Source organism: Lampris incognitus, chromosome 2 (assembly GCF_029633865.1).
Source record: "Lampris incognitus isolate fLamInc1 chromosome 2, fLamInc1.hap2, whole genome shotgun sequence".
Lineage (NCBI taxonomy): Eukaryota > Metazoa > Chordata > Actinopteri > Lampriformes > Lampridae > Lampris > Lampris incognitus.
Genome location: NC_079212.1, coordinates 123,731,836 through 123,758,393, shown reverse-complemented (window position 1 = coordinate 123,758,393; position 26,558 = coordinate 123,731,836). Strand labels below are relative to the sequence as shown.

Here is a 26,558-nt window from a genome sequence, read left to right as displayed (position 1 = left end):
CCTCTCAGGCACTACATGCCCCTGGCGAAACGCCTCACTGTCAGGTGAAAAGAAGCGACTGGTGTCTCCACATGTATTGGAGGAGGCATGTGGTAGTCTGCAGCCCTCCCCGAATCAGCAGAGGGGGTGGAGCAGCGACCAGGATGGTTCGGAAGAGTGGGGTAATTGGCCAAGTACAATTGGGTATTAAAAAAAAGGGGGGGATCACTGATGGCAGTATAAGAACATTTAACAACTCAAGTCATTAAGAACTGGTTTTCAAGTGAAGACTAGGAGTGTTCTTTCATTGAAGACAGGATAATTACACGGATTTTAACATTTCTGTCCCTGGACATGCCTCCTTACAGCATCAGGCTCAACCTGCAGATCAGACCAACGTGCACCTCAGACTTCTGCTTCACCGACCAACCCGACCACTCTGTAGGTTCCACTCAATAAGCTAAAAGTGGCAGCTTCTGTATTCTTTTATTTTTTTTTTTAAAATAGTCCTTTGGTCTTCATTTTTGGATAAATCTCGAATGAATTTATACAGCATTTAAATATCTGAATTCAACCCCGAGGATTAATAATACAGATACTGCAGTTGCCAAAATGAAAACCTACTGTTCTCTAGTGTCTGGGTTTTGGAAGTACTTGTACCTTTCTCATGCCGATTCAAACAACCGATCAAATTGAAATGTTTGCGTTTTATACTTCGTCATGTATTGTAACTGTACAATAAATATATTTACCGAACAATTTAAAATAAAAATGTCACTCAAAAAAAAAAAATACAACTCTTTCCTCCAAATAACTGACAGTTTGTGGTTTGAGCATTTCACATCTTTATTTCAATATTTTTTTAAACAATGTTGTGGCACCCAGGTCTACAGTCTCAAAAACGTGCACAAAAGTTCTTTTCCTGCAAATAATAAAAATAAAATCTGACTCGAGCAAAGCAAAGAGCAGGAAAACTAGTGTTAACTCATGACCCTTTCTTTGTCTAGTTTCAGAGCTTGATGATTCATTTCTTAGCCTCATAACATTTAGACAGCCCAGTCAATGTTCGGGAGTTAATCCCCCCTTTGGTAGTTAAAAAAAATATCTTCCTCCATTTAAAACAAATATTCAGACTTTTTAGTAGTATATATATCAGTCTTTACAAAAAAAAGCGAGGAGAACCCTCTGCTTCCTAACCCGACAGCCAAACCCCGACCCGAAAAACCTCCCGTCCCCGGCAAAGTATCGACACGTGAGATCACCGGGCCAAAACTGGAAGGTAGACAAACAGGAATGACGGAAAGAGGGGAAAAAAGACATGCGCAATAATACAGTTGAGACTAATGAACGAATTCAACTGCAATTCCAGGTGTTAGATCCATTTGTCATCATGTCATACCAAACAATATCTGACAGTGTAAGCTATGCTGCCCACAAGGACAAGTGTGTACTTGTGAAATATCAAATGCATGTGAGCCTGGAGATATTAAATGGACTGAACAACGTCAAGGACGGGAGAGGAATAGAGAGGAGGGGAAGAAGAGAATAAAACATGTATTCTTGTTTTTTTTTTAATATTTATTATTCCTTTTTTTGGTTGTTTCCTTTTAGAACAAAAAAAAAACAATGAGAACAGAAAGAATGAAACCTATAAGCCATTTTCCAACTGTACTTCAACGTGACAGTGAGGAAAAATAAGGAAAGTGAGCGAGGGTTGCATTCAACTGAGAAAGGAAATCAAATTAGAAACCATTAAAAACCTTCAACTGAACTCAAAAGGGGATTTAAAACCAAATCAATTTTCTATTTTTTCCTTATTTTTGACTTAAAAAACAAAATAAAATAAATAAGAAATTCAGCAGATCAAAATCAAATCAATGGTGGCAGACATTACAATGAGGGAGAGGCGGTGTAATTCTTCAACTTTTTAACTGGAGAGTTGCATTGACTGCTTATGGGAGCCGATGGCAGAAAAGTGAACAATTAGTGCAGAATGCAGTGTCTTATCAGTTGGCTGCCAGTCCTGTGGCTTCAGAGGAGAGCCTAGAGAGAGACAGAGGAAGAGAAAGAGAGAGAGAGAGACGCACACACCGAGAGACCGGGAAAGGGAGAGAGAAAATAAGGCATACAATCAGACAGACAAGACAACAACCTTATATCAACAACCCTAACACTAACCTTAGAGTCTGTCATTATCCAAAAAAAAAATAACATCTCAACTAACACAGAACTTAATGCTATTTGTATGATGCCCTTCCCACTCCACACACACCTTCTAAACCAATGATAGGACCTCAAACTGACACTTCAGATTAGTATAGAGAGGGAAAGTGAAAACCTATGCCCTCTAGTAGTTGTGTTTATACTGGAGAAGAAACGCCATTAATTTCTCCATAGACCACAATTTCAACAATTTTTTTTACAAATCCATACCAGTAAAGTTATTGAAATCAGACATTTTTGCACACATATACAACAGTGAACTACAAAATAAAAAAAGATCAGCAATTTTCTGTTTTCGTGAAAATTTAAGACTTAACATTTAATTTTTCAAATGGACTACAGATGCAGCCGCCCTTTGATGACATCACAGGGCAATACGCCTTGTTTCATACCGCACTGCCCGCAGCGTTCTGAGAAAGCTGGATGCACCTTTATATATACCAAGTCCAGTCGCACTTGATTCACCTCCTTTGGATAACCATGACCTGGATGAATGAGAACATTCACAGACATGCACCTTTAACGGCTTTCCCAATGCTGAAAGTGAGTGACGAGTGCTGGATTACATTAATAATGTGGATTTGGTATTGATCAGAGCATTTACCATCATGAATTCTTGATGTGCAGCTGCAGCTAAGATCTAGCAGGCTAATCACTATCGCTAATCACCGTTGTAAGACATGGTGTAGATTTTGTTACTCCCAAGCTTTAAAGAAATTATTTTCGAAAGGTTTATTCTGTCTATAATTGCACAAAGATCAGAATCAATAAAAGGTGGGCTCAAATCAAATCTAGGTGGTGTTGCTGCCTTAACATTGCAATGAAGCCCCAGATATATTTTCCAAAAAATATTCACTATGGCAAATTCAAGCCATTTCTCTCTGTAGAAGGAACAACCACCAGAGGGCGACTCTGCCACTTTCCCTCCCTGCTGAATGAGGGTTTAACAGGTGAGCTGAAAGGATATCCTGTTTTGGGGCCGACCACAGAAACGAGGCTCATACAGAAACTGACACCCTTCATAATCATACTGATCAGCTATAATGCCAATAAAAAATAAATAGCACAAATTAAATAATACAAAAGCTACTTTCTACGACGGTCTGAATTTTCAAAAGGGGGTTTCCGTAACTTTCAGGGGAAATTTTCATATTCAGTGTATCTGGTTAAGTATGATACATTTCCATCATGAAATATAAGGGCTATCCCTCAATTTCAAGTGGCTTCTTACATATGATCATTGGGCTGTATATAACATCATCAGCTATTTTTTCCTTTGGTGGAGAGTGAACTAAAAGCTCATTTATCAACTGTCAAGGCCTACTCTGTTTTAAGATTTCAAAACCAAACCAAAAAAGTGAGAGGCATTTCAAGGTTGAAGTTCTTGCTTTAATATTTCCCTCAGAGCAAAATAATAACTCTAAACTCCCAACTGTCAGCAGTATTTAAAATAACAGTTTTGGGCCAATACACTACCCATATCATAAAATATGAACCAAAATCATCAGAACAGAACCCATGTAACTCATGGTTTATCTTTATCAGGGGTGTCAATAATTCATTAGGCACTCCATGTATAGGTCTTACCAATTTTCAGACATTTGTAACAATTACCTAAAGGGTTATTTTGTGTGATTCCTGAGGGCAGATTCATTTGATTTGCTATTACAACTGTCCTTGTTCTGGCAAATGTCAATGTTGTGTGTATGCATGAGTGTTTCATTTTGCACTATAAAACTCACTACACATTATCCAAATCTTAACTCTATTACTGTGTGACATCTTAGAGAGGGAACTGCTACCTGAGCAAAGCTTATTCAAAGACAGAAATGATTTAGTAAAATATGTTAGTTGGGGAGAAGAATAAGTCACCATCTGCAGTGATTTATGAACTCAAACTCCCTAAAAAAACAAGACAGACTCCTAACATGTCCAAGGACAGAGTGAGAGACACAACAAACTAGGCTACTGGTATACAACCCCGATAAATATGGCAGCAGCCACGTTAGTGGCTTAAAAACATTTCCTTGTGTATGTGCTTGTTTTTGTGATAAGCACGGCATGGCACAGCCAGACACAAAAGCACGTGCAGGTCTAGCAAACAACGAGGAGCGGTGTCAGTACTTCGACAGAAGTAGACACAGATGACTTTGGGATTTTCCCCATCATTAGTAAGGGGAGAGCCTTCGCCTTTTAGACTTGGAGCCCAGCTCTGGCGTAAGCTTGGGCTCGGGGGGTGCAGAGTGGGCAGGATTACTGCCCCCACTGACAACGTGGAGGGCCAGCAGGGGGAGGGGCTTGAGACTGAGCAGGCTCGAGACACAGGCGGGAGAGCTGGGGAGCAGGGATTCAGTGGAGGCAGAGGATGTGGAGGAAGTGGGAGGAAGAGGCGGCCCTGAAGCCAACAGGGACAAGGGGATGGAGGAGGCAGAGGGGGGCACCACACAGGAAGAGGAGGGATTGGATGTGGAAGTGGAGGAGGAAGTAGCAGCGGAGGTGGTGGTAGTGGTAGTAGTAGAAGTAGTAGTAGAAGTAGTAGTAGTGTTGGTGGAGGGAGGGCACAGGCTGGTCTGTTCTGTGTTCAAGGAGGAGGAGGAGGAGGAGGGAGGTTTAGAGGACTCTACACTGTAGAAAGAGACAAGGAGAGAGAGAGAGGGACACACAGTCGGGATGGGTCACAGGGTAGGCTGGTGAGTAGGGGGGAGGGGGTTGGGAGGGTTTGAGGGAGACAAAGAATCACTCAGGGATGTGATAGAAACAAAAATGTAGGATGTTAACAGTTGGGAAAGGGAATCTTCCATAGGTGGTATAGGAATTAAAAGGAAGAAAAAACAAAAAAACTAAAAAGAAAAATAGCAATCACATCTCTTGTTATGGATCAATGTGGAGATGAGCTGAAAAGGGGGGATGAAGAGTGCCATAGGCTAACAGAGAAATGGAAAATGACAAGGAAGTGAACGTGATACATCTGACAGACATATCACACAGATAGAACAACTTACCAGGAGTGGGGTAAAAAATGTTATTACCTAATTCTTTTCAATGGCATCCAAATTCAAACCTCTAACTGTCAATGAATGCCATGGGTTAGTCAGTTAGTTGCACTGGTTAACTGGGTATCTAGGCTATGCTCTTCACAGCATGGCTGTCACGTTTTGCGTTGCTACACTAAATCTAAGTGCAACATCTCATCGGAGCAGCATGGGATGTGTAAGCAAGATGACTGATTGAATCTAATAAAATAATACCTAAAAAAAAGGGTCTGCTGAAGAAATCCCAGAGATTTCTTGAAACTAAAATTCCTATTTCCTAAACCCATCCATGGCCTATTACATCCATATCATTATCAAACCAAATGCAGCAGCTGAGAGATAGAATTTAATGTAACGTTAATGTGAACTCAAAAGATTGTAAACTAAACACCCCTAAATACTACATATATTGCTCTGGTTTTGATGTTTTAAAAACCTATGAGAAATAGTTTGGAAACCAAATGTATACTTTTAGTTAAGTTTGCAAACCCTGCCAATAAATTACAATCACCCATGGCCTTTTAAGAGTTTGCGCATGTCTCACCTTGCGTTAATGAGGTACTCAGCCAGGCTGATGCTGGCGGGGGAGCCGGTGATGGTGACTTGGCGGTCGGAGCAGCCATCCACTGGATTGGCGATCTTGATCTGAGCACCTGACATCTGCCGGATCTCATTGATCTTTGCCCCCTGGCGCCCGATGATGCACCCAATTAACTAAGTCAGGGGAGAAAAATCGAGACATTGACTATTATGCCACCAATACTGAAATTCGTCATGTCCCATGTGTATGCATACATTTAAATTCATATGCTGAAATTTAAGAAAGCCAATATAGATTTGTAGGCTTGCTGCGATGGGCAGTTTTCCATAAGCCATAAGGTATTAAACAAACGCTGATGATTATACTTTGGTACCTGGATTTTGCATTTACAAAACAGCAGCACACATTATTGATTTAGCATTGAAGTCAATCAATTAGATTAAAAAACTTAAGCCACAAAATAGTCTAACTAACTTGTTAGTTACAAACTAAAGACTGTGTAAAAGAGTAAGCATCACCATCTATTCATGACAGTGTTTCCCCCTATAATTGTACAGGCCTGGCAAACCGCCAGGCCAAAAAAAATTTTTTTTTTCAAATGCGAAAAATTACACAAAATATCCACTTATTCAGAAATCAATAATCGTTTGCGTTTGGGAGCCTCTGTGCAGTGCTATTCCAAAACGCGAGTCAACCTCTGTCATTGCCAGGGAAACTCTTGATGCAATACGAGTGCCAATGATATCAGAGTCCCTTTAAATTACTGCGGAACGAGAGTGTATGGGATGCAGGTTAGCTTACATGAGCATGACGCCACCTAAAAAGAGAAAAAGCTCTAATGCGGGGGAATGGACACCCAAATATATTGTTTTTCTCTAAAACGTTTCACCAAACAATTTCCATATCATGACCTTCTTCTTCTTCTTTCGGCTTGTTCCCTGTTTTTCAGGGATCCCTACAGCGAATTTTAGTTTCCATCGGTACCACGTGAGGGCACAGCACCAATGGCGGCTGTTGTTACCCCGGGCCTCAACCGATCTAGTATGGTCTTGTCAATCCGCATACTGATTTGGCAAAATTTTACATTGGACGCCATTGGACACAACCACTAACTCTATGGATGGCGGCACAGGTTAAGTGCTGTATGCCATCCCAGTATTCATGGACTTGCACCCATGCCCATCTTCCATATTATGATGCCATAATGAAAATTTTCTCCAAGCCAAGGACCATAAAGTACAGAAATGAACCATGTACACTGTGTTCATGATGTGCTAATTGTTTTGCAAAGGTTACACAGCCTATTCTTATGCAATATTTTTATTTACTTTATGTTATTTTATTTTTATAAATTTATTTTAATTTTCATGAAATAAATGCAGCTTATTAAGTCATCCTCTCCTTGTGATCACTTTGTTTAAGTCTTGAACAAAAATTTGAACTTATAAATTCAAGCCTTCTCAATTCTCAATTGAGAATTCTGCTTTTAATAGCAAAAAAACTGATAACAGTTTCCTGGTTGAAGCCACAGCCCCCCAGCATAGCACAATGGAGAGACAGCGTAAAAAAGGTCATCATGGAGGGAACCACAGCAAGATTACAGTTGAAAACAGACAGGTTTGCTGAAAGATGGTCACCATTAATACAAGCAATGCCAGAACTTTAGTCACCTTTTTTTCCATTGTATTTATTTTTATTTGTATTTTAGTCCTATTGCACTTGTTTCTTTTTTTCCCCCTCAGGTTTAAGCATGTGCTATACATGTGTATGTACTACGTAAATTATTGTTAAAACATATGTAATTGTATACGTATTCCCTTAAAGTTGTAAGTTCTTTGTGTTGTGTTGAATAAAAAAATCAGTTGAAAAAAAAATAAATTCAAGATTGCCTGCTGCGCTATTTGACCATGCCAATAAGCCATCTCGCGTGCCCCATCCGTTTAGGGTTTTTTCGTTTCGTACCACCAGGCCTGAAACAAATTCTAGGGGGAAATACTGCAGGAGATATTGCTTGCTGGTATAAAATGATAATGTAGGGTCCGCGGTGGTGTAGCGATCTAAGCATCGGCTTTCTGTCGATGCAGTTGCCCACTATGGACCGGGGTTCGCGCCTCGGTCTCGTCAGATCCAACTATGGCCCGACTCGATGAACCAGCAACAATTGGCAACGCTGTCTTCGTGAGGGGAGCGGAGTTGGCTTGTGTTCGTAACATGAATGCGTCTCTGTGTGTGTCGGAACAAGCAGTGGCTTGGCCTGGATTTGCCTTGTCATGAAAGTGGCGAGGCGTCTCCTTCGAGACTGCCGGCCAGAGAGATGCAGTGGGTGAACGCATGCAGTACAAGGGTGGGTGTTTGAACCAAGAATAGGGAGCGACTGGCCACTAAATTGGGAGAAAAATGGAAAAGTCAGAAATAAATGAAAAAAAAAAAAGAAGAATGTAATCTTTGATCAATTACAGTATTACATGGGCAGACATCTACACAATTTTTGAGTCATTATGCCATGATATCAAATCCTGTAGTGGCAAAATAGCAGCAATAGCAGTTAACAGTACAAAAGCGTAACTTCACCTGAATAAGACGGAACTACTGTGACAACTCAATTCAAAATCATTAACCTTATCTCTCAGGCGGTACCCTGGAGGGAATTATGCATTTGGTCACGTGTGTGTCAGCAAATCTCGCAAACCACTAGACCTATCAGCCTATAATCTTTTGTGCACAGTTATGACTGTATGATGAAGAATCTCAGTGACTGCAATTATTCAAAACCTTCGAAAAAATATGTATTCTCACTATTGCTGCTCACTCTCTTCATACCCTCTCTAGCTCACTCAACCAATGCTGCTTTCCGTTGCTGCCCACTGTGAGTCAACTGTGCGCATACTCGACTCACATCTACGGTTGAGTCAGATTGGGCAGCAAGCAATGGGGTCAAAACCAAAACATTATGTATCCGGGTATGAGTCTTTAAAGTAAACGAGAAGTCCATCATATTTAACAATCCAGCAAATCATTCACTGCTGATCTCAGCACAAGAGAACTGGAGGAACACTGGATGAACCAAAAGTAAGTCGCCTTATTCACCTCACCTCCACACAGACAAGCCATAGTCTCCAATGTTAAAATGCGACTATAAAAATACAATTTCAAGAGTAGGATTAATTACAGTTACAGCTGGAAATCATCTCAGTAGCTACAATAAAACATTTCCCATGGCTGAGCTGTTTTTGTACTGTTTTATGAATGAAAGTCAATGAGCAGAGCAGCCATTCACCTTGATTCATTTTATATCATAAAAACCACAATGGTTAAACACATTTGAAGTCTTTTAATAAGGGCTTTGAAACTATGATAGCCTGATCTCTGTCATTTCATGTCAGACTTGGTTGCTTTTGTGCGAGGGTCTGCCAAGGAGGCTGCACATCCACAGCCTGACAGGCAAAGGATTTTTATTAGGTAGATTTTTTTTTAGCTTGAGCGCTGTATATTAGAAACTTCAATCGAACAGACTTGGGTCCTACGCTAAAGGTCTTGTAATGGCAGGAAAAACACTGGTTTTTCTGTCCATGTGTGTTGTATTTCCCCTCTCCCGCCATACGAAAATAGGGGTGGTTTGTCACCAAGTTTGAACACTGGAGAAAAGGAGATACGTACACCTAGCTGAGATCTGCACTCTGAGTGCACTCCTCTAGTTCTATTTTTGCATCTTTATCAGTGTTATTGCCTCACTCCATCAATTAACCTGCAAAGAATTGCTAAAATTAAGAAATTGCAAATGAGCAAAAGGAATGCTTTAGCTATAGCTTGAGAGTGAGTATGCCAGTGTTACAGAAAAGGTTACTGAATCTCATTTTATAGGGTTATCTGTTCAGTTGTAAGAAATGGAGTTTAATTTTATTTATTTTACTTTGGCTCATATGGGAGTACTTACATCGTTTGGAATGGTCATCTCATGGGAACTAGTTTGGGCAGAAGCATCCATCCCTGTCAGGGAAATAACATGAGAATAATAGCTGACAAAATTGAGATATAAAGCTTGACTTAAAAAAGGACAAATAGCACCAAGCTGAAAAATTAATGTCATTTTGACAAACCCTCTTAAGGAGAATTCAGATTTTGAACTGATGACACTGATATGGGAGATTTCTCAATCAACGACGGAAAAAAAGAAGTGGAGGTGTAATTTATCGCAATAGATCAAGTTTAGATAAACCAGTAATCTTAAAAAGGCACTGCTAACAAAACGAGGAAATACAAAAATCTAACTATTATCCAGAATTTTTAGTTTCTTGATTGACACACGAGATGTACACAAAGTTGTACAGACTTTTACAATGTGTGTATGAGTACTGTGATTTTTGAAAACCATTACTGGACTCTTACGGACTTGGACTACTTTGTCCAAATCTCTTTTGGTTAATCAGTTTCTTAAACAATGGTAAAAAAAGAACAAGGAGGACCAATGGATGTTTGTGCCCTTGGGTCCTTTTACACAGAACTACATTTCCTAAGTGTCAGTTAGGGATGCAGATATGAATTCCCATTCCATGAACCAGCTTGAATCCAAGGCTCTGGTGCGTACCAGTGAATCCCTGGTTACTGGGAGCGATGGGGAAGGGGCTCTGCTGCATAGCCAGCTGGTGAAGTTTTGTGAGCTGTGGAGAAATAGCAGCAGAGGAAGACTGTGAGAGTGAGAGGGGGGGCAGGGAGAGAAATGGAGAAAAACAGGAAAGAAGGAAAGATGGGAACAGGAATCACAGTCAGTACAGACAACAACAACAACAAACTAAAAAAAAAAAAGAGTTCATGTTTAATCCCATCAGAAAAGTCTACATAGATGCCTGCTGGTTGACAATTGTATTCTATGGCTTGGTTATACATGGTACCCCATAGGTATTCCTCAAAGTGCAGGTTTGCTCCAATGGCAAGGTTTTCTTGTAGTTTCCGACTCAGGGAATAGTCAAAAATACAGATGGTAGGGGACTGTCAGAGTGCAGAGGGTCTGCCTACCAAAAACCAATACAAGGCCCAAATACAAACAGACTGCAAGTCTCAACATTGGCCTAATCACACTAACAGTTAATGAGCCCCCACAGGAGGTGATCTGAATGGGGGATGAGCAAGTACTACACTGTGCTTGTTATAGCTACAACCCTGAAAATTGTAGTTTTGGTTTATCTGACACCTATGGACATCATAGTAACTGGACAGGTGTGTGAACAATCCAAATCACAAAGATCTATTTGCAATTAAAGGCCCAATCTCAATGTCCACACAAAGCACTGAACCCTCACAGACATGCTACTGGGATCTATAAAGTTTCTAACAACTGTAGATTTTTTACATTTTATTTTGCATTCTTCATGACTGAGGAACATAAGGGACAAAATGCCTGATGTTATCATTTGATTAATTGCAGTTTGTTGTTCACTACCAATTTACAAATAATATAGTAATATTATGGGTTCAAAATAAATGAAAACATGTTTGGAAATCATCGTGCCATCATCGGACATGCAAATTGCACATTTTAGGATATTTACATGTAAACTTCTTGCCGGCTCCTATCATGTTTTATTTGTTTTGTTTTGGGTTTTTTTTACATTTCCGGGGTTTCCCCATCATTCCCATTTTAAATGCCACAATTAAAACTCAATTAATTATGGGTTATTCCCTGAAGTAAAGTCTGCAGGATTGTGGACTTATGCAAAAAAAAAAAAATTCAGGTAGGGCTCAGAAAGTTCACCAGCAAGCCCTCACGCACTTGCAACTCAAGTTATTGGGAATGTGCGCCTCGGTGAGTGTGGACATTGAAATTGGCCAAAGTCACCAGCACCTTCTCTACAGCTTAACAAATGATGGTAAACCCAGATTTTGGCTACTGATGTTGGCGTATGTCTTTTACAGGGTCATTCTGTTATATCTGCTTGCTAGCCACCTTGCCTCTTCTACAAACTCAATGCCACCTACCTTCTTTGTCTGTATTTTGCTGACATGTTTAAGATAAAGATATTATTTAAGATATTGTTTCCTTTAACTATTCTCTTGTATGGTGGCAATAGAAAGTCTCAAAAAGGACATTTGTTTGCATGCAAATATTCAGGATTGTAGTTTATTTTACCTTTTTGAAAGCTGAAAAACATAACCACACCTGATAAATTTGGACAAATTGCACATTGCTGATAGACAAGATGCAAATCAAACTCAAACTTAACCCAATATAAATGTTACTGCCGATTTTTTTTCATAATTAGAAAGGCACTTTCTAGTTTTTGAGGCAATATTCAAAAGGCGGGAGTCACTAATAAAAAGTGTGTTTATGCATGCTCAATAATCCAAGTAAGGAAATCACAGAAAGTTGAATCAGTTCATCTAGACCAGCGGTGGCTAACCATGTGCCACGGAGAGCCATGTGTATGCAGATTTTCATTTCAACCCGACTCCACACCAGGTGATTTCACTGGTACATGCTTCCTCTTTGGTTGATGGGTTGCTAATCAGTGAAATCACCTGGTGTGGAGTCCGGCTGGAATGAAAACTTGCATACACATGGCTCTCCATGGCACATGGTTAGCCACCCCTGATCTAGACACAACGTTTATTGAGAAATGTTTCATCGCTCATCAAAGTGACCTCTTCAGTCTCAAGTGACTGCATGTATCCCCACCCTTATAAACAATACAGTGGCATAATGACTGAAAACAATGGTTGGTTTGATTATGCAAATTGCCGTGACCATTAACTAGAGTTACAATGGCCATGTGTACTATTCACAGAGGATTTGGGAATAGTTGTAATCACAGCATTGTAAGATGGCGACAGATGGGTGTTTCACAAACGGGGTGTTTGTCAAAGCCAGGACGACACCCAAACAGGGCACCAGCCAATCGAAGAGGGGAGAAGGACAACAGCTGCCTAAGCATAAACCAGTGGTGATTCCGTATGTGGCAGGAGTTTCGAAGCGGTTGAGACACATATTTTCCAAACACCGCATCTCCGTTGCTTTCAGACCCCAAAACACTCTGTGCCAGAAATTGGTCCACCCCAAGGATCGGGTCCCCCAGCACAAACAGAGCAATATAGCGTACGCTGATAAGTGCCATGAGGATTGCCGTGACCTGTACATTGGGGAAACCAAACAGACGCTGGCCAAGAGGATGGCACAACACAGAAGAGCTAACATGGCAGGCCAGGACTCCACATTCTATGCCCATCCACAAGCCAGTGGCCACTCTTTCAAGGATGAGGATGTGCACATCCTTGATAGGGAGGAACGATGGTTTGAATGGGGAGTCAAAGAGGCCATCTAAGTGAAGAGGGAACGACCATCCCTGAACCAAGGGGGGGGCTAAGAGTACATCTGTCGCGGGGGGGGGGGGGGCTAAGAGTACATCTGTCGCCATCTTACAATGCTGTGACTGCAAACATTCTCAAATCCTTTGTGAATAGTACACATGGCCATTGTAACTCTAGTTAATGCTCATGGCAATTTGCATATGAAACCAATCGCTGGTTTTGGTCGTTATGCCACTGTATTGTTTATAAGGGTGGGGATTCCTGCAGTCAGTCGTGACCAAAGAGGTCACTTAGATGAGTGGTGAAACATTTCTCTCAATACATGTGTCCAGATGAACTGATTCAACTTTCTGTGATCACTAATAAAAGTGTACCGTCTACCACATCCCCTCTGATGGAAAGTCTACAGCTCATTAAAAAAAAAGAAAGAAAACAAAAGATACGTTAGTCATAAGACAAGTGGACAGAGAAAAACATAATAGTGAAGAGTTAATGGAGCAGAAAAAGAAATTGTTTATTTAATGAAAAAGGAGATGCAGAACAGTACAGGAGAAAAGAAAAAAACGGAAGTAGCAGAATAAGGGTGGAGAGTCTGGACAAACACAAAACACCAAACGTTCATTCATTTTCTAAGGCCCGGGCCACACCGCCTACCTGGGAAGCGCGTGTGCACCGCAGAACCTCTTGCTTTTCATTTCGGTGCCCATGTTAACAGCTTAGAGCAGCCACACAGCCTGCGTGAGCAGCATGGCTCCACGGCTCTAGAGAATAGACGCAACGCCTAATTTTCTCAGCGTGAGGCGCGCATTTCAGCAAAAATACAAGGTGAAAACGATCTGTTGATTGTCATATTGACATCATAACAGAAACCTTACATTACATAACTGACACCTTTCACTATAGGTTCAATGTCTATATTTGTAGAATGTCAGATGGGAAAAAAAAATATTTGAAATTTATAATTTATGATAAAAATGTGCACTGAAATTTATAATGAAATGAAACAACTGATTAGTGATGGCCATTATCAAAGGCAAACTCAAGGGGTGCCCGGGTGGCGTGGCAGTCTATTCCGTTGCTTACCAACATGGGGATCGCCGGTTCGAATCCCCGTGTTACCTCTGGCTTGGTCGGGCATCCCTACAGACACAATTGGCCGTGTCTGCGGGTGGGAAGCCGGATGTGGGTATGTGTCCTGGTCGCTGCACTAGCACCTCCTCTCGTCGACTGGGGCGCCTGTTCAGAGGGAAGGGGGAATAGCGCAATCCTCCCATGCACTACGTCTCCCTGGTGAAACTCCTCACTGTCAGGTGAAAAGAAGCGGCTGGCAACTCCACATGTATCGGGAGGAGACATGTGGTAGTCTGCAGCCCTCCCCAGATCAGCAGAGGGGGTGGAGCTGCGACCGGGACGGCTCGGAAGAGTGGGGTAATTGGCCGGATACAATCTGGGGGAAAAGGGGGGACCCCCCCCCCCAAAAAAAAGAAAAAGAAAAGAGGCAAACTCAATGTAGAAAGATAGGGCTGGCAGAAGCAGCACCGCAGCAGCAATGCTGTGTTGACACGACACGCATGCGAGACGCAGCAGTTCAGCGAGTTAGCTGTCATGCACAGGTAGAGATAAGCGGTGTGGACCAGGCCTGACTGTCCGCCAAACAACTGAATGACTATGCAAACACACATAAGAATGAACTGATGATGGTGTACACTAAACTGTTACATAACTCAATGCTTGGGAGGAAGGAAGTACAAAACAAAATACAAGTCATCGTGGGGATTTCTAGCTGTAATTTAGGCACTCTAAGCTTAAAGGAGTAAGTGTTTGTGTGTGGGTGTTTTATATGCATTTAGGAACAGGAAACTGGACTTTTTTGGCAGAATGTGTTGTTGTCTACCCCACTTACATCTGGCTGTGGAATCGCGTGTTGTCCTTGTACGGCATATGCCTGAAACAAATGAAAACAAAGCTTTCATAGGCCTCACATCCCACTGGTTGGTCAAACCATCTTTAGTGCTCCATACTTTTGTTTAAATCCTAATTTCAGGCATTCTAATGCATCAAAGCTTTTGCCGCACTTATGGGAGAATGCAAAAAACCACTAATTCAAAATTAGTCTTGTCCAAAGTCTCCATGGTCCCAGGAAAGAGAAATCTTAAGAGGCATCAGGTGAAATTCAGAAAACTAGTAGGAAAGATTTATTTTTCAAAAAGTAAAAAAAGATTTAGGGAGAAAGAAAAGAGCCTTGTTAATGCCTATCAGCATCGGGACAGGATTTCTACAGTTCCCAATCAAAAAAGGTAGGCAGAAAGTATGTCTCTTAACTTCTGAAACATAAAACCAAAATCTGCACAGTCAAAGATATGAAAAGGTCCAGCAAAAACCTTGCCTTCAGGGCAAATATTTTACACTTAAAAAGACAGAGGCTTTTGGTGCTCCCTGCAAAGCACGTGCGTTCTCTCTCACTCGCACACGCGCACACACACACCTCCCTTCATTGACTTCCTATCCATGTTATATCAGACTTCCAAGGTGCTTCTGCTGACTTATAAAATCCTAAATGGGTTTGCCCCATCTTACCTGCCTGATCTCCTTAAAACATACATTCCATCTCTCTAGTTCCCCACTCTCAAAATACAGGGCTCCTGTCTGTACCGAGAGCCTTTTCCCATCAAGCCCCGTTCTTGCGGAATAACCCCCCCCCCCCGTTCTTGTGGAATAATCTGCCTGCTGCCATCAGAAAATCAGAGTATGTTGACTCCTTTAAATCCAAACTTAAAACTCATCTTTTTGCTTTAACCTACAATTACTTGCCTTTAAACTGAGCACTTCACAACCTGTACCGCATGGTGGGTTGATTTCTGTCTTATGAATTTACCAAGCACTGTTCTGCCAACGAGATTTTAGCGTATAGATTATTGACTATCATCATTACTATTGCACAGTGGTGCAGTGGTTAGCGCGGTTGCCTCACAGCAAGAAGGTCCTGGGTTCAAACCCCGGAGTTGTCCAACCTTGGGGGTCATCCCAGGTCATCCTCTGTGTGGAGTTTGCATGTTCTCCCTGGCCCTGCGTGGGTTTCCTCCGGGTGCTCTGGTTTCCTCCCACAGTCCAAAAACATGTAGGTCAGGTGAATCAGCCATAATAAATTGTCCCTAGATGTGAATGTGTTGGCCCTGTGACAGCCTGTCCAGGGTGTCTCCCCGCCTGCTGCCCAATGACTGCTGAGATAGGCTCCTGCATCCCGCAACTCCGATTGGGATAAGCCGCTTGGATAATGGATGTATGGATAATTGACTATTGCAAACTGTTCACTTGTCTCGCTGAAAGATGTCTTCTCCTTTCTCTTCTGTGCGTGTGAATGGTATGATGTGAATCTCCCGTGTGCACGTGTAGTCTGTCCTCCTCCTAGGTCTCCATGACGACAGTGGTCACCACCTGGACATTGCTTGGCATCCCTCCCGTCATCACAATTTATTTTTAGATATCTTATAAATCCTTCTCTCACTTCAATGTGTGACAAATGTCAAGTCTCTAGCCTCTTTTAAATCCTGTCTTAAAACTTTCCTTTCTTTTTTTAAAGCTTTTACAAATGTTTGATATTTGTTTTTATTGATTTATACTGTTTTTATTTTTACTCTTACTTATTTGGTCTTATTCTTATTTTTGCCTTTTCTGGTTTTATTTCTTTGCAAAGCACTTTCTAACATTGTTTACGAAAAGTGCTATATAAATTATTATATTTTTTTCTTGTCTCTTCTCTCCTGTGTTGTGAATGGTGTGATGTGAGTCTCCCCTTTGTACATGTGTAGTCTGTCCTCCTGTCAGGTCTACATGGTGATGCTGGTCACGTGGCTCAGGTCCTAGGCTGTTCCAGTGGCATCTGGACACTGCTTGGCGTCCTCCTTATCATAGTCTTCATATATCTTATAATTCCATTATAACTGTTATCCTCTTTCAATGTTATATTCTGTAAATTGTGTAAACACAACATCCATTGCACGTCTGTCAGTCTTGGGAGAGATTCCTCCTCTGTTGCTTTGCTCTCCCTGAGGTTTCTCCCTTTTTTTTTGTCCCAGTTAAAGGTTTTTTTAGGGCGTCGTTCCTTATCCTATGCGAGGGTCTAATGACAGGATGTTGTATTGCTGTAAAATCCCGAGGCAAATTTGTAATATTGGGCTGTACAAATAAAATTGACTTCACACACACACACACACACACACACACCTAAGATCGGTGTGAGTATCTGATTAGAAGAAAAATTCAAACACCTTATCTCTTGCTGACTTTCATAGACTTTCCTGGTCAAATTTAGGGACACAAAATAGACATCCTCATAAGGCCAGACATGCAACTTCATTTTGATTAAAGCACATGCCAGCCCCTGCATTAAATTAAGTGTCCCTCGCATTAGATTATCTTTCTTAAATTTTTGGCATCAAATGATGCTGCCCAAAAATGATGAAGAAAATTTCAGATCCCTTGTTTCTCCAAACTGTAGTATGTACCTGGCCGCCTGCGAAGATGACTGGAGATCCTGAAGGCTTGGGTCGGTAAGGGATAGTGACCCCCTTAGGGGGAGACTGCACAGTTGAGAAAAAGCAGATGGACACATTAGAACATGCTGACAAGCTTTAACATCAAATAAAGATTGCAGTAGTTAATCAAACTACCATAGGCATTTAACTACTTCCATGGATTTTAAAATGAATAACGCAAGATATTCAAGAGCATTAAAAATGACATATCTAATATCCAACTTAAGGTTAATTGCTTAACATAAATGAATGATACAAACCTACCACATTAGTTTCCCAAAAAGTTAATTTAAACCTGCTCTTTGTTTTCCACTGTTGATTTTGTTGACGAAAGCTATGATGCAATATATCTGTCAAAAACCTTATTTTGTGATGAAAACAAGCCAATTAAAAAAAAAGAACTTTGGTTCTAACGAGGATTTGGACAACATGACAAGTCAGGTAGGTATATCATCAAACTTAGTTTTAATCAACACAGTGAGCCAGCCCATTAAATTATTGACAAAATCTATGTTATTCAAAAAACCTAACTAAAAAGAGGCTGGGGGAAAAAAATATATCAACATTTACCTTGGTAATCAATAACTATGATGATATTATAATGTCATATCAAATGCCATCGATTTTGTTAACAAAAGGCACATTTTGATTTGGTTGCCATTTGACAAAAGTTTTATATATATATATATATATATATATATATATATATATATAGATATAGATATATAGATAGATATAGGGAAAACAACTTAATACATAGCAGTACAAGCTTGTTTCATGCATCACGCACTCATCTGCTGCCAATGGTGACATTGTGTCACTGGCAGTTGAAGAGTGCGCTCCTCATTAGTCGAGCACTCACCACCATATACGGTTTCGGAAAAAAAACGATATATATATATATATATATATATATATATATATATATCGTTTTTTTTCCACACATATTTGTCCACATATTTTTTTTTGTACAAAAGGTGACTTGGTTTAGTTACCATCTCATTCTAGTTAAAGAAAAAAATTTGCTGATGAACATTTTGCACTGTAATTAATGCTATTTTCAAGAGCCGACCTACCTCAAGCATGACCACACAGATCTGCTTCACACACTCGATTATAGACTGGGGAGTGCCAGCTATGGTAATGGCCCGCTCCGTGGAGTTCGGAAGCATGTCGCCCGCCACTTGTACCTGAGCACCAGTCGACTACAGCATAGAAACAGACCAAAGTGAGATGAGAATAATTTTGCCCAACAAAATATCATGGGAATGAACTTAGAAGTCAATGTTGAAGATTTTTTTTTACTATATATACAGTGCAATCTGGAAAGTATTCACACCCCTTCACTTCCCCCACATTTAGTTATGTTACAGCCTTATTCCAAAATGGATTAAATTCCTTTTTGTTTTCATCAATCTACACACAATACCCCATAATGACAAAGTGAAAAAGGTTTTGTAGAAATTTTTGCAAATTTATTAAAAATAAAAAACTGGAATATTGCATGTACATAAGTATTCACACCCTTTGCTATGACACTCAAAATTGAGCTCAGGTTCATCCTGTTTCCACTGATCATCCTTGAGATGTTTCTACATCTTGATTGGAGTCCACCTGTAGTAAATTCAATTGATTGGACATGATTTGGAAAGGCACACAAGAGGCATGTGGGGAAAGTGAAGGGGTGTGAATACTTTCCGGATGCACTGTGTGTGTGTGTGTATATATATGATTTTTTTTAACCTTTTGTGACAGGCTTTATAAAAATAGCGGGGAAAAATTGTGACAAGTCACATGACACAGGCACAGCACCCAATATGGAAGCATGTGGCCGTTGTTGCCATGGAAATCATTCTAGATTTTAGACCATTTTGTTTTTTCTGGCATTATTTGCTGTTAACAGTTTTGCTTTATTGAATCCTAATTATGATGCCCCCTTGGACCAGTCTCATTACCTGCGATTGGACCATCTACATCTGGATGAGCCCACCTTTTACAAAATCACTCTAGGTGAGGAAGGCCAGATCACATCACGTGAGACTGCAATTTAACAGTGCTCTGAGATTGCTCTAGCTCAGGAGGCTCCATTAACGAGTTCTATGTAAAATAAAGACTTTAAAATCTGACAGTAAAACTTATTTCCCATGTAAAATTGAATTTATGCATCAATTCAATATTCTTCATGGCTGAATAGTGATGCATCTTAAATGGATTCTGCCCCCCCATCTCCATTAAATTGTCAAGTTCATAATGTGATACTTAGGGATTAAAGTATTGTGCATACCTCTCGAATTTCCTTTATCTTGCAGCCACCTTTCCCGATGAGAGAGCCACACTGACTGGCAGGCACCACAATGCGCAGGGTCACTGGGGGCTTACTGGTTGCTGTGCTGTTTGTCATCGAGCTACTTATGTCCTAAGAAAAAAACATGGAAATCGGGGTTATCACTGTGGTATCATATCTACACTGACATTACTACCTATTTTAATCGCATTCATACTGGACCTTTCATCAACAGAGGGGTCATGGGCTTTCCTTATAGTGCATTAGAGTCCTCTGCTACCAACCTACTTACTACCTTTGGTAATTTGAATTTGACACTGGCAAGCAAAATCACATGGTTTGCCAAAAACCACTACTCTTAATAGTCATTGATTAGTCATCTCTACATTACATGCGTTGTTGCACGTTTGTACAGTTGACCTTGTTGCCTAATTGCAGCAATAATATGCACTTTAAGTTTGAAAATATAAAATAACTATCAATGTTGTGGAGTTAACATCATCATTAAGCCTATAATATTGTGTGCCACTGGCAAAAACCATCCACCACAACCAGCCTATTGAAGACAAAGCTATATATTCTGTGGTGGCTGGGTGGCCAAATGGACAAAATCACTGTTTTTTTACCCTGTATTCTGCAAATCCAGTGGCTGAAATCAAATCACACGGCAGCATTTCTTTCTCATCCCTTTGCTGTGTACGTCTCTATACACTGGCAGATAAAATGCTTCTTGTACTTCTGTACAGATGTAGGGGTTGTACCTCATTTGACATACTCGCTTCATTATTCAAATGTCAGGTTTAATAACTTAAATGTTTTTAAGGCTGTTTTTCCAAAATGGAAAACACATATTGCTAATCTAACAAACATAACAGGGCTTATAAAACGTGAAATGTAAAAACTGAAAATAAATATTGAAACAGTCCCAAACAACGACTGGAACTTAAAAACTACTAGAACGACCATGGGCCATCAACATGACAGCCCACGGTTTTTAAACTCTATTTTCTGTCACGAAAAATACCCAACTGAGATATTAATGCATTGCATATGTTAGTATGTCTGAAGAATGTATGTACGACTAACACAAAAATTAAAATCTTAAGAACTTTAATACTACTTTTCAAACAATTTAAAATCGCCGCTGTCCAACCCCTGTAAATACTGCAACACCATGGTGGTAGTCATGGTGTGTCGGAAACGGCGTCTGTAAGAGCGATCGTCTGCCAACATGTCTGGCACATTTTGGCAATAATCAAAAATCAAGTTTAGACTATTACTCTGCGCTGGAGAATGCTAGTGAGTTTCTAGGACAGAGCGATGAACTTCGCAAAGGAAATGATGTGACCAATACACATCGTAAATAGTGACATGACGCGCACGATGATGTGCAAACTATGCGCCGTCATTTTGATGGCTCATGGTCGTTTTAGGTGGCTCTTATAAACTTTTTTTGTGTGCAGTTGATCTAAAACTAATTTTAATGCAAATATATGCAATTTTAGGAGTATTCACGGAGTGGCAGGTCTGCATCTTTTTTTTTTTTTGGCAAAGTTATTAAACTTTGAAAATCCAAAACCGTCAAAATGACAGCCTTGGTCGTTCTAGGTTAACAGATACGTTTCATCACTCATCTAAGGGCCCAGACACACCAAATTGACTAACGGCAATGAAGGCCGACTGCTGCGTCGCCTCAACGTCGCCTGCTGTCTGGGCCCAAAAGTAGCACTTGAACACAATGCAAAGACTACAGCCGATGGCCCTGATTCACTGGCTTAGCACTGATTCACTAAGCTGAAAAGCCAATCAGAGTTATCTCTCTCACCGATGGGCTCTGCCCATTCAACATGGTGAATTGGCCGAAAAGCTGCCGACAGGGGCCCAACTAGTGCTGAAGGTGCGGGACACACTGCAAAAACTGGGGTCACAGATGCTTACCAACAGCCTGACATCGGCCGCCATCGGCCTGGTGTGTCAAGGCCCTAAAGTGATCTCTTCAGTCTAAACTGACTGCAGGTATCCCCACCCTTATAAACAATACAGCTAGTTGCATAATGACCGAAACCAACAACCAGTTTCATATGCAAATATGGGCGTGACCATTAACTAGAGTTTCAATGGCCATATGTACTATTCACAGAGGATTTGGGAGGTTTGCAATCACAGCATTATAAGATGGTGACATATGTATTCTTAGCCCCCCCCATCCCCCCCATTAAGGAGTGATCGTTCCCTTTTAACATAGATGGCCTTTTCAACTTCCCGTTCAAACCAGCGTTCCTTCTTATCAAGGACGTGCACACTCATCCTTGAAAGAGTGGCCACTGGCCTGTAGATGGGTGTAGCCTGCCAAGTCCTGGCCTGATGCGTTAACTCTTCTGTGTTGTGCCATTCTCTTGAACATTCTCTTGGCCAGTTGGTCCACCCCAAAGATCAAGTCCCCCGGCACAAACAGAGCAATAGAGTATACACTGTTAAGTGCCAGGAGGATTGCCGTGACTTGTACATTGGGGAAACTAAACAGACACTGTCCAAGAGGATGGCACAACACAGAATAGCTAATGCGTCAGGCTAGGACTGCGCAGCCTACACCCATCTACAGGCCAGTGACCTCTCTTTCAAGGATGAGGATGTGCACAGCACATCTTTGATAGGGAAGAACGCTGGCTTGAACAGGGAGTCAAAGAGGCCATCTATGTTAAGAGGGAACGACCATCCCTGAACCGAGAGGGGGGGGGCTAAGAGTACATCTGTCGTCACCTTACAATGCTGTGATTGCAAACATTACCAAATTCTCACCTGTTTAATAAAGTAGATATGGAAGTTCCATCACCGTTAAAATTGTGTGGATTAAAGTTAATTATTATTGTAAATCTAGAACACTGTCATGATGGGTCCAGGATCTGTATGAATTAAGGCGTACCTCTTCCAGCTTTTCAATGATCATGGAGAATGCTTTGAAGATGGCTGTGGTTGGACCTGCCAAGGTAATGATCCTCTCTGGACAGTTTCCCTCAGATATGTTGATGCGAGCCCCACTCTACAGAAAATAAATGAACAAATAAATAAAGGCATGGTGGTCACAGGAGTGTATGCGTTTATGAGATGTATAATTCAAAATTGAAAACAATTGCTTAATTGATTTACAAGGATACCAGAAAATGGCAGCAAGGAAACTTCTCATAATTCAGACAAAATAGAATATAATCTTGGGTAGGGATGCACCGATTGTGAAATTCTGGGCCGATACCCATGTTTAAAATAACAATTTGGCCAACAGCCGATACCAATGGTTTTTTATTTCTTCCCATTGCATATCGCTGATCTTTCTCTAAGACAGTGAAATACTCCCACATGGCTGACCTTTTCTTTCACTTTTATTTGAAAACAAACCACACGTGCACATGGCACCTGTTGCCCTCTTACATCATGCCAGAGTGTGTCCAGCCAGTGGCTGTTATGAGTGGTATTATAGTACCACCTATTGGATCTTCTCCGAATCTGCAGCTGGGTAGGCCACTGTTGTCCAAGTCAGACCGCAAATAAACATCACAACATTCAGCCAGCGCAAAATCGATGAGACAACAGATAAACATCGGCAGTGAATGATATCTTAGTTACTGATAGACCGATGGCAGTCAACAAGGCAAATATCAGCCGATAGCGATGTATGGCTGATAAATCGGTGCATCCTAATCTTGGGCCATTCAACCTCAAGTAATTACAATGCTACAACCCAATCTTGCAATAAAACATTTAAAAAAAATACAATTATAAAAAAATGGGGAAAAAAAACCAACCTCTTCTCTCATCTTCTTCACAGATTCACCTTTCTATGAGCAAAGAGCATCAAGTCATGTGAATTTCTTCATCAAGTACAGTGAGTACAATAGTCAACATGATCAACATCTGACTCATTGAAGAAGCCCAAGCTTACCTTGCCAATGATGCTTCCGACTTCCTAAAATAGGGAAAAGAATGCAGTTGATGACATTCATAATGATAATTTATTTTAAAACTGTCACACTTCCTTGCAAATGAATAATAATTTTGGAAGATGAGACATCATGAGGGCATTAAGATATAAAATGTTCTCAATAGTGTCAATACTTCCTCAGAAAAATGTTTTTTGCCACTTTTTGGAAAACAAGTGGAGGTGTGGGCAGAGCACATCCTCTTTCAGTTCCAGAAGACATAGCTCTACACACAAATACCTCCAACTCTCCACAGAATAAAATTAAAAGCCTATTTGTTGAGTGAGCTATTGAGCAACCAGCAGCAATCATGATTATAAAAGAAAAAAACTACTCCAAAACAAGTTGAAATACTAACAAAACAATCATTAATGCAACTGCCTTGAGTTCTTGGAGAATCAACGAAACAATTACTTTTGTTAATCTTAGTTACTGGCTATGAACACAGATGAAATTGTAAAACCAAGAGGGTCGTACATGTCCAAGCGCTATGACCCCACTCTGTTCATTTCCCCTTGCAAACACATCATTCATTGTTGGTTAAGAGATTCTATCATCCAACTGAGGACCTTTTATTTATCATGTCAACATCCTTGCCCTTGATCTATCTGTCAGGGAAGCCATTACCATAAATATCCCATCAGAGGCCATTACATCACAGTGACAGGACAGTGATGGGTGACCTCACCTTGCCATGCATGAGCAGCCTGATGGTAAGGGTGACATTGAGCCCTCCTTCAATCACACCGGAGTCCATGTCTGCTACAGTAGGGGAACAGATCTTTTTTTTTTCTTTTCTTTTTTTTTCTTCTTTTTTTTCTTTTTTGAGAACTGGGGTTTCAACCACCAAGATGGATCTGGAAAGAAGAGACAGGAGTAGTAGGAAGAAGATGGAATGACAAAAAATGAACAGGATTACAGCAGAAAGGCTGCATATTTAGATCAACAGGAACCTAAAAGCAAAAAAAACACAACAAAAAGACTTATTTTGGAATATTCCTACTACAAAATCTACATACAAACATCTTCTCCAAGCAAAGCGCTTAATAAATCCCAATGTGAATTTAAAAAAAATATGCGTATTTGAAAAAAAAAATTGCTTCTATGCACTGCCTTTGTGCACCGCCTGTGACTTGGCTTGACCTATGTCAAGTCAAGGCAATTTTATTTGTATAGCCCAATCGGACTTGAACCTAGTTTTTTGACACTTACTTGCGTCGTCGCCTCCTGACTAGAGCCTTGCTTGTGTTGTATTAACTCTCAGATGTATGTCACTTTGGATAAAAGTGTCTGCTAAATGAAATTGTAAATTGTAATAGCTATATCTTTTTCAATAAATTAGTTAACTAAAATAAATGTAAACGTCATATTTCAAGAATCCTGAACAATGGCAAGCTCAATTCTCCAGAAAATAATATCAGCAAAATGATCAAGTCAGCCTTACCATCTAACCATGTAATAGTGTAAAAACAAGGTTTATAAGTTGGTGAGAGTGAATTTAACCCAATCACCAGCTAGTGTGTGCCCCGAATTAATAGTCAATAATAGACTGAAACTGTTTTTAAAAAGGTTGCCTGGCATATAAATACACAAAACCTTTAGTGTTTAGACCTAGTTAAGGTGTTGCAAATCAAGTCAGTTAACGTTAAACGACCATAATATAACGGGGTCAGAACTGTCCTGCTTGTTAGCCGAGTCTTTCATCACTGGTCCAATTTGGCAACAAAACATCGCCTAGCCTAATTATTGCTGGCTTCGAATATTTTTAAATTTACTGGGGGAAACAATTGTTTATAGTACTGGTAATGGGGTTGAACAAACCTTTACCATTAACGCATTACAAGCACCGTAAAGTCCATTTGACTGATCATGTTACTACTGCTACATCTTAAGTTAACAGGTGTTTAAATAATCAGTGAGCTGTTTGCTTACCATTCACAAGCTTCCTTCTAACAGATCTTTTTTTTGCTGCTTCTCCTTACCTACTTTAGCCTTGGCTTGCTAGTTGTTTTTATTACTATTTTATAAATGTTTTCTTCTCAGTCCTCTTTTAAGTGATTCCGCCTTCATATCGTAGTGTCCTTGGGTGTTTTGAATGGCGCTTAAATTAAAACGTGTTATCTTAAATACGATGAACGAGGCTAGCCGGTTAGCATGGTTGCTCACTACGCGAGGGGGAGGGAAAAAAATGAATGGAGCATGTGTGCTAGTTAGCTTGCTAGCTACATGGCTTCCATATGACTGAGCGACCAGATATCATCGTTCGGCGAGTTGGTTAACATTATTATTAAATAATGCGTGTAAACCACGGATAGCAACGCGGCACTGGTTCAGTTAACCACATTAAAATCGAAATAAACTTAACTTTCCTGTGGCTAAGCTACACCCTCTTGTCGGGCTGTGCGCTGGTAGATTACATGCTCATCATCGAGGCCTGGCATCCTCACTTGAAGCCTGTTAGCACACGGAGTAGCGGATTTCTTTCCGTGACTTTTCACCATTAAAACCATGAAACCAAAACAAATCTTACCCAAGTCGTGCGCTGATATGTGATCGGGGGGAGGGTGGGGTTGTAAGGGTAGAAGGGGAGAGGTTCGGGAGGGTAGAAACCCGGGGGAGAGTTTAGAAAGGATTCGGGGAAGAGGGAAGAGTGATGTGAGATCGAGCTCCACTCCTTTACACAAAGACAAC

General features: G+C 40.6%; 1 protein-coding gene across 3 annotated transcripts; it reads right to left on the bottom strand.

Annotated features, from left to right (window-relative positions):
* Nucleotides 1–800: 800 nt before the first annotated feature.
* Nucleotides 801–26,558, bottom strand: LOC130134314 (poly(rC)-binding protein 2-like). Of its 3 annotated transcripts, none has more exons than XM_056302236.1 (13): nucleotides 26,398–26,556; nucleotides 24,556–24,724; nucleotides 23,831–23,854; nucleotides 23,694–23,726; nucleotides 22,817–22,933; nucleotides 19,894–20,025; nucleotides 18,686–18,814; nucleotides 17,580–17,654; nucleotides 14,978–15,019; nucleotides 10,361–10,460; nucleotides 9,710–9,762; nucleotides 5,779–5,948; nucleotides 801–2,022 (listed from the first exon to the last, which is right to left on the bottom strand). In XM_056302236.1, exons 2-13 carry the CDS (start codon nucleotides 24,622–24,624, stop codon nucleotides 1,986–1,988), a joined length of 981 nt encoding a protein of 326 aa, XP_056158211.1. In that variant the 5' UTR covers nucleotides 24,625–24,724; nucleotides 26,398–26,556; the 3' UTR covers nucleotides 801–1,985. The 3 variants fall into 3 exon arrangements, with proteins under 3 accessions (XP_056158211.1, XP_056158209.1, XP_056158210.1); XM_056302234.1 differs by lacking the exon at nucleotides 801–2,022 and adding an exon at nucleotides 2,539–2,687 and having other exon boundaries at nucleotides 26,398–26,558; XM_056302235.1 differs by lacking the exons at nucleotides 801–2,022; nucleotides 14,978–15,019 and adding an exon at nucleotides 2,539–2,687 and having other exon boundaries at nucleotides 26,398–26,558.

Bases quoted from the DNA above. Each gene is read 5' to 3' on its own strand.
- LOC130134314 (XM_056302234.1), bottom strand. From the start codon at position 24,624: ATGGACTCCGGTGTGATTGAAGGAGGGCTCAATGTCACCCTTACCATC. The intron at 23,727-23,830 runs GTAAGCTTGGGC...CTTTGCTCATAG, and splicing joins TCGGAAGCATCATTGGCAAG to AAAGGTGAATCTGTGAAGAA. The intron at 20,026-22,816 runs GTACGCCTTAAT...TTTTTTTCTTAG, and splicing joins TCATTGAAAAGCTGGAAGAG to GACATAAGTAGCTCGATGAC.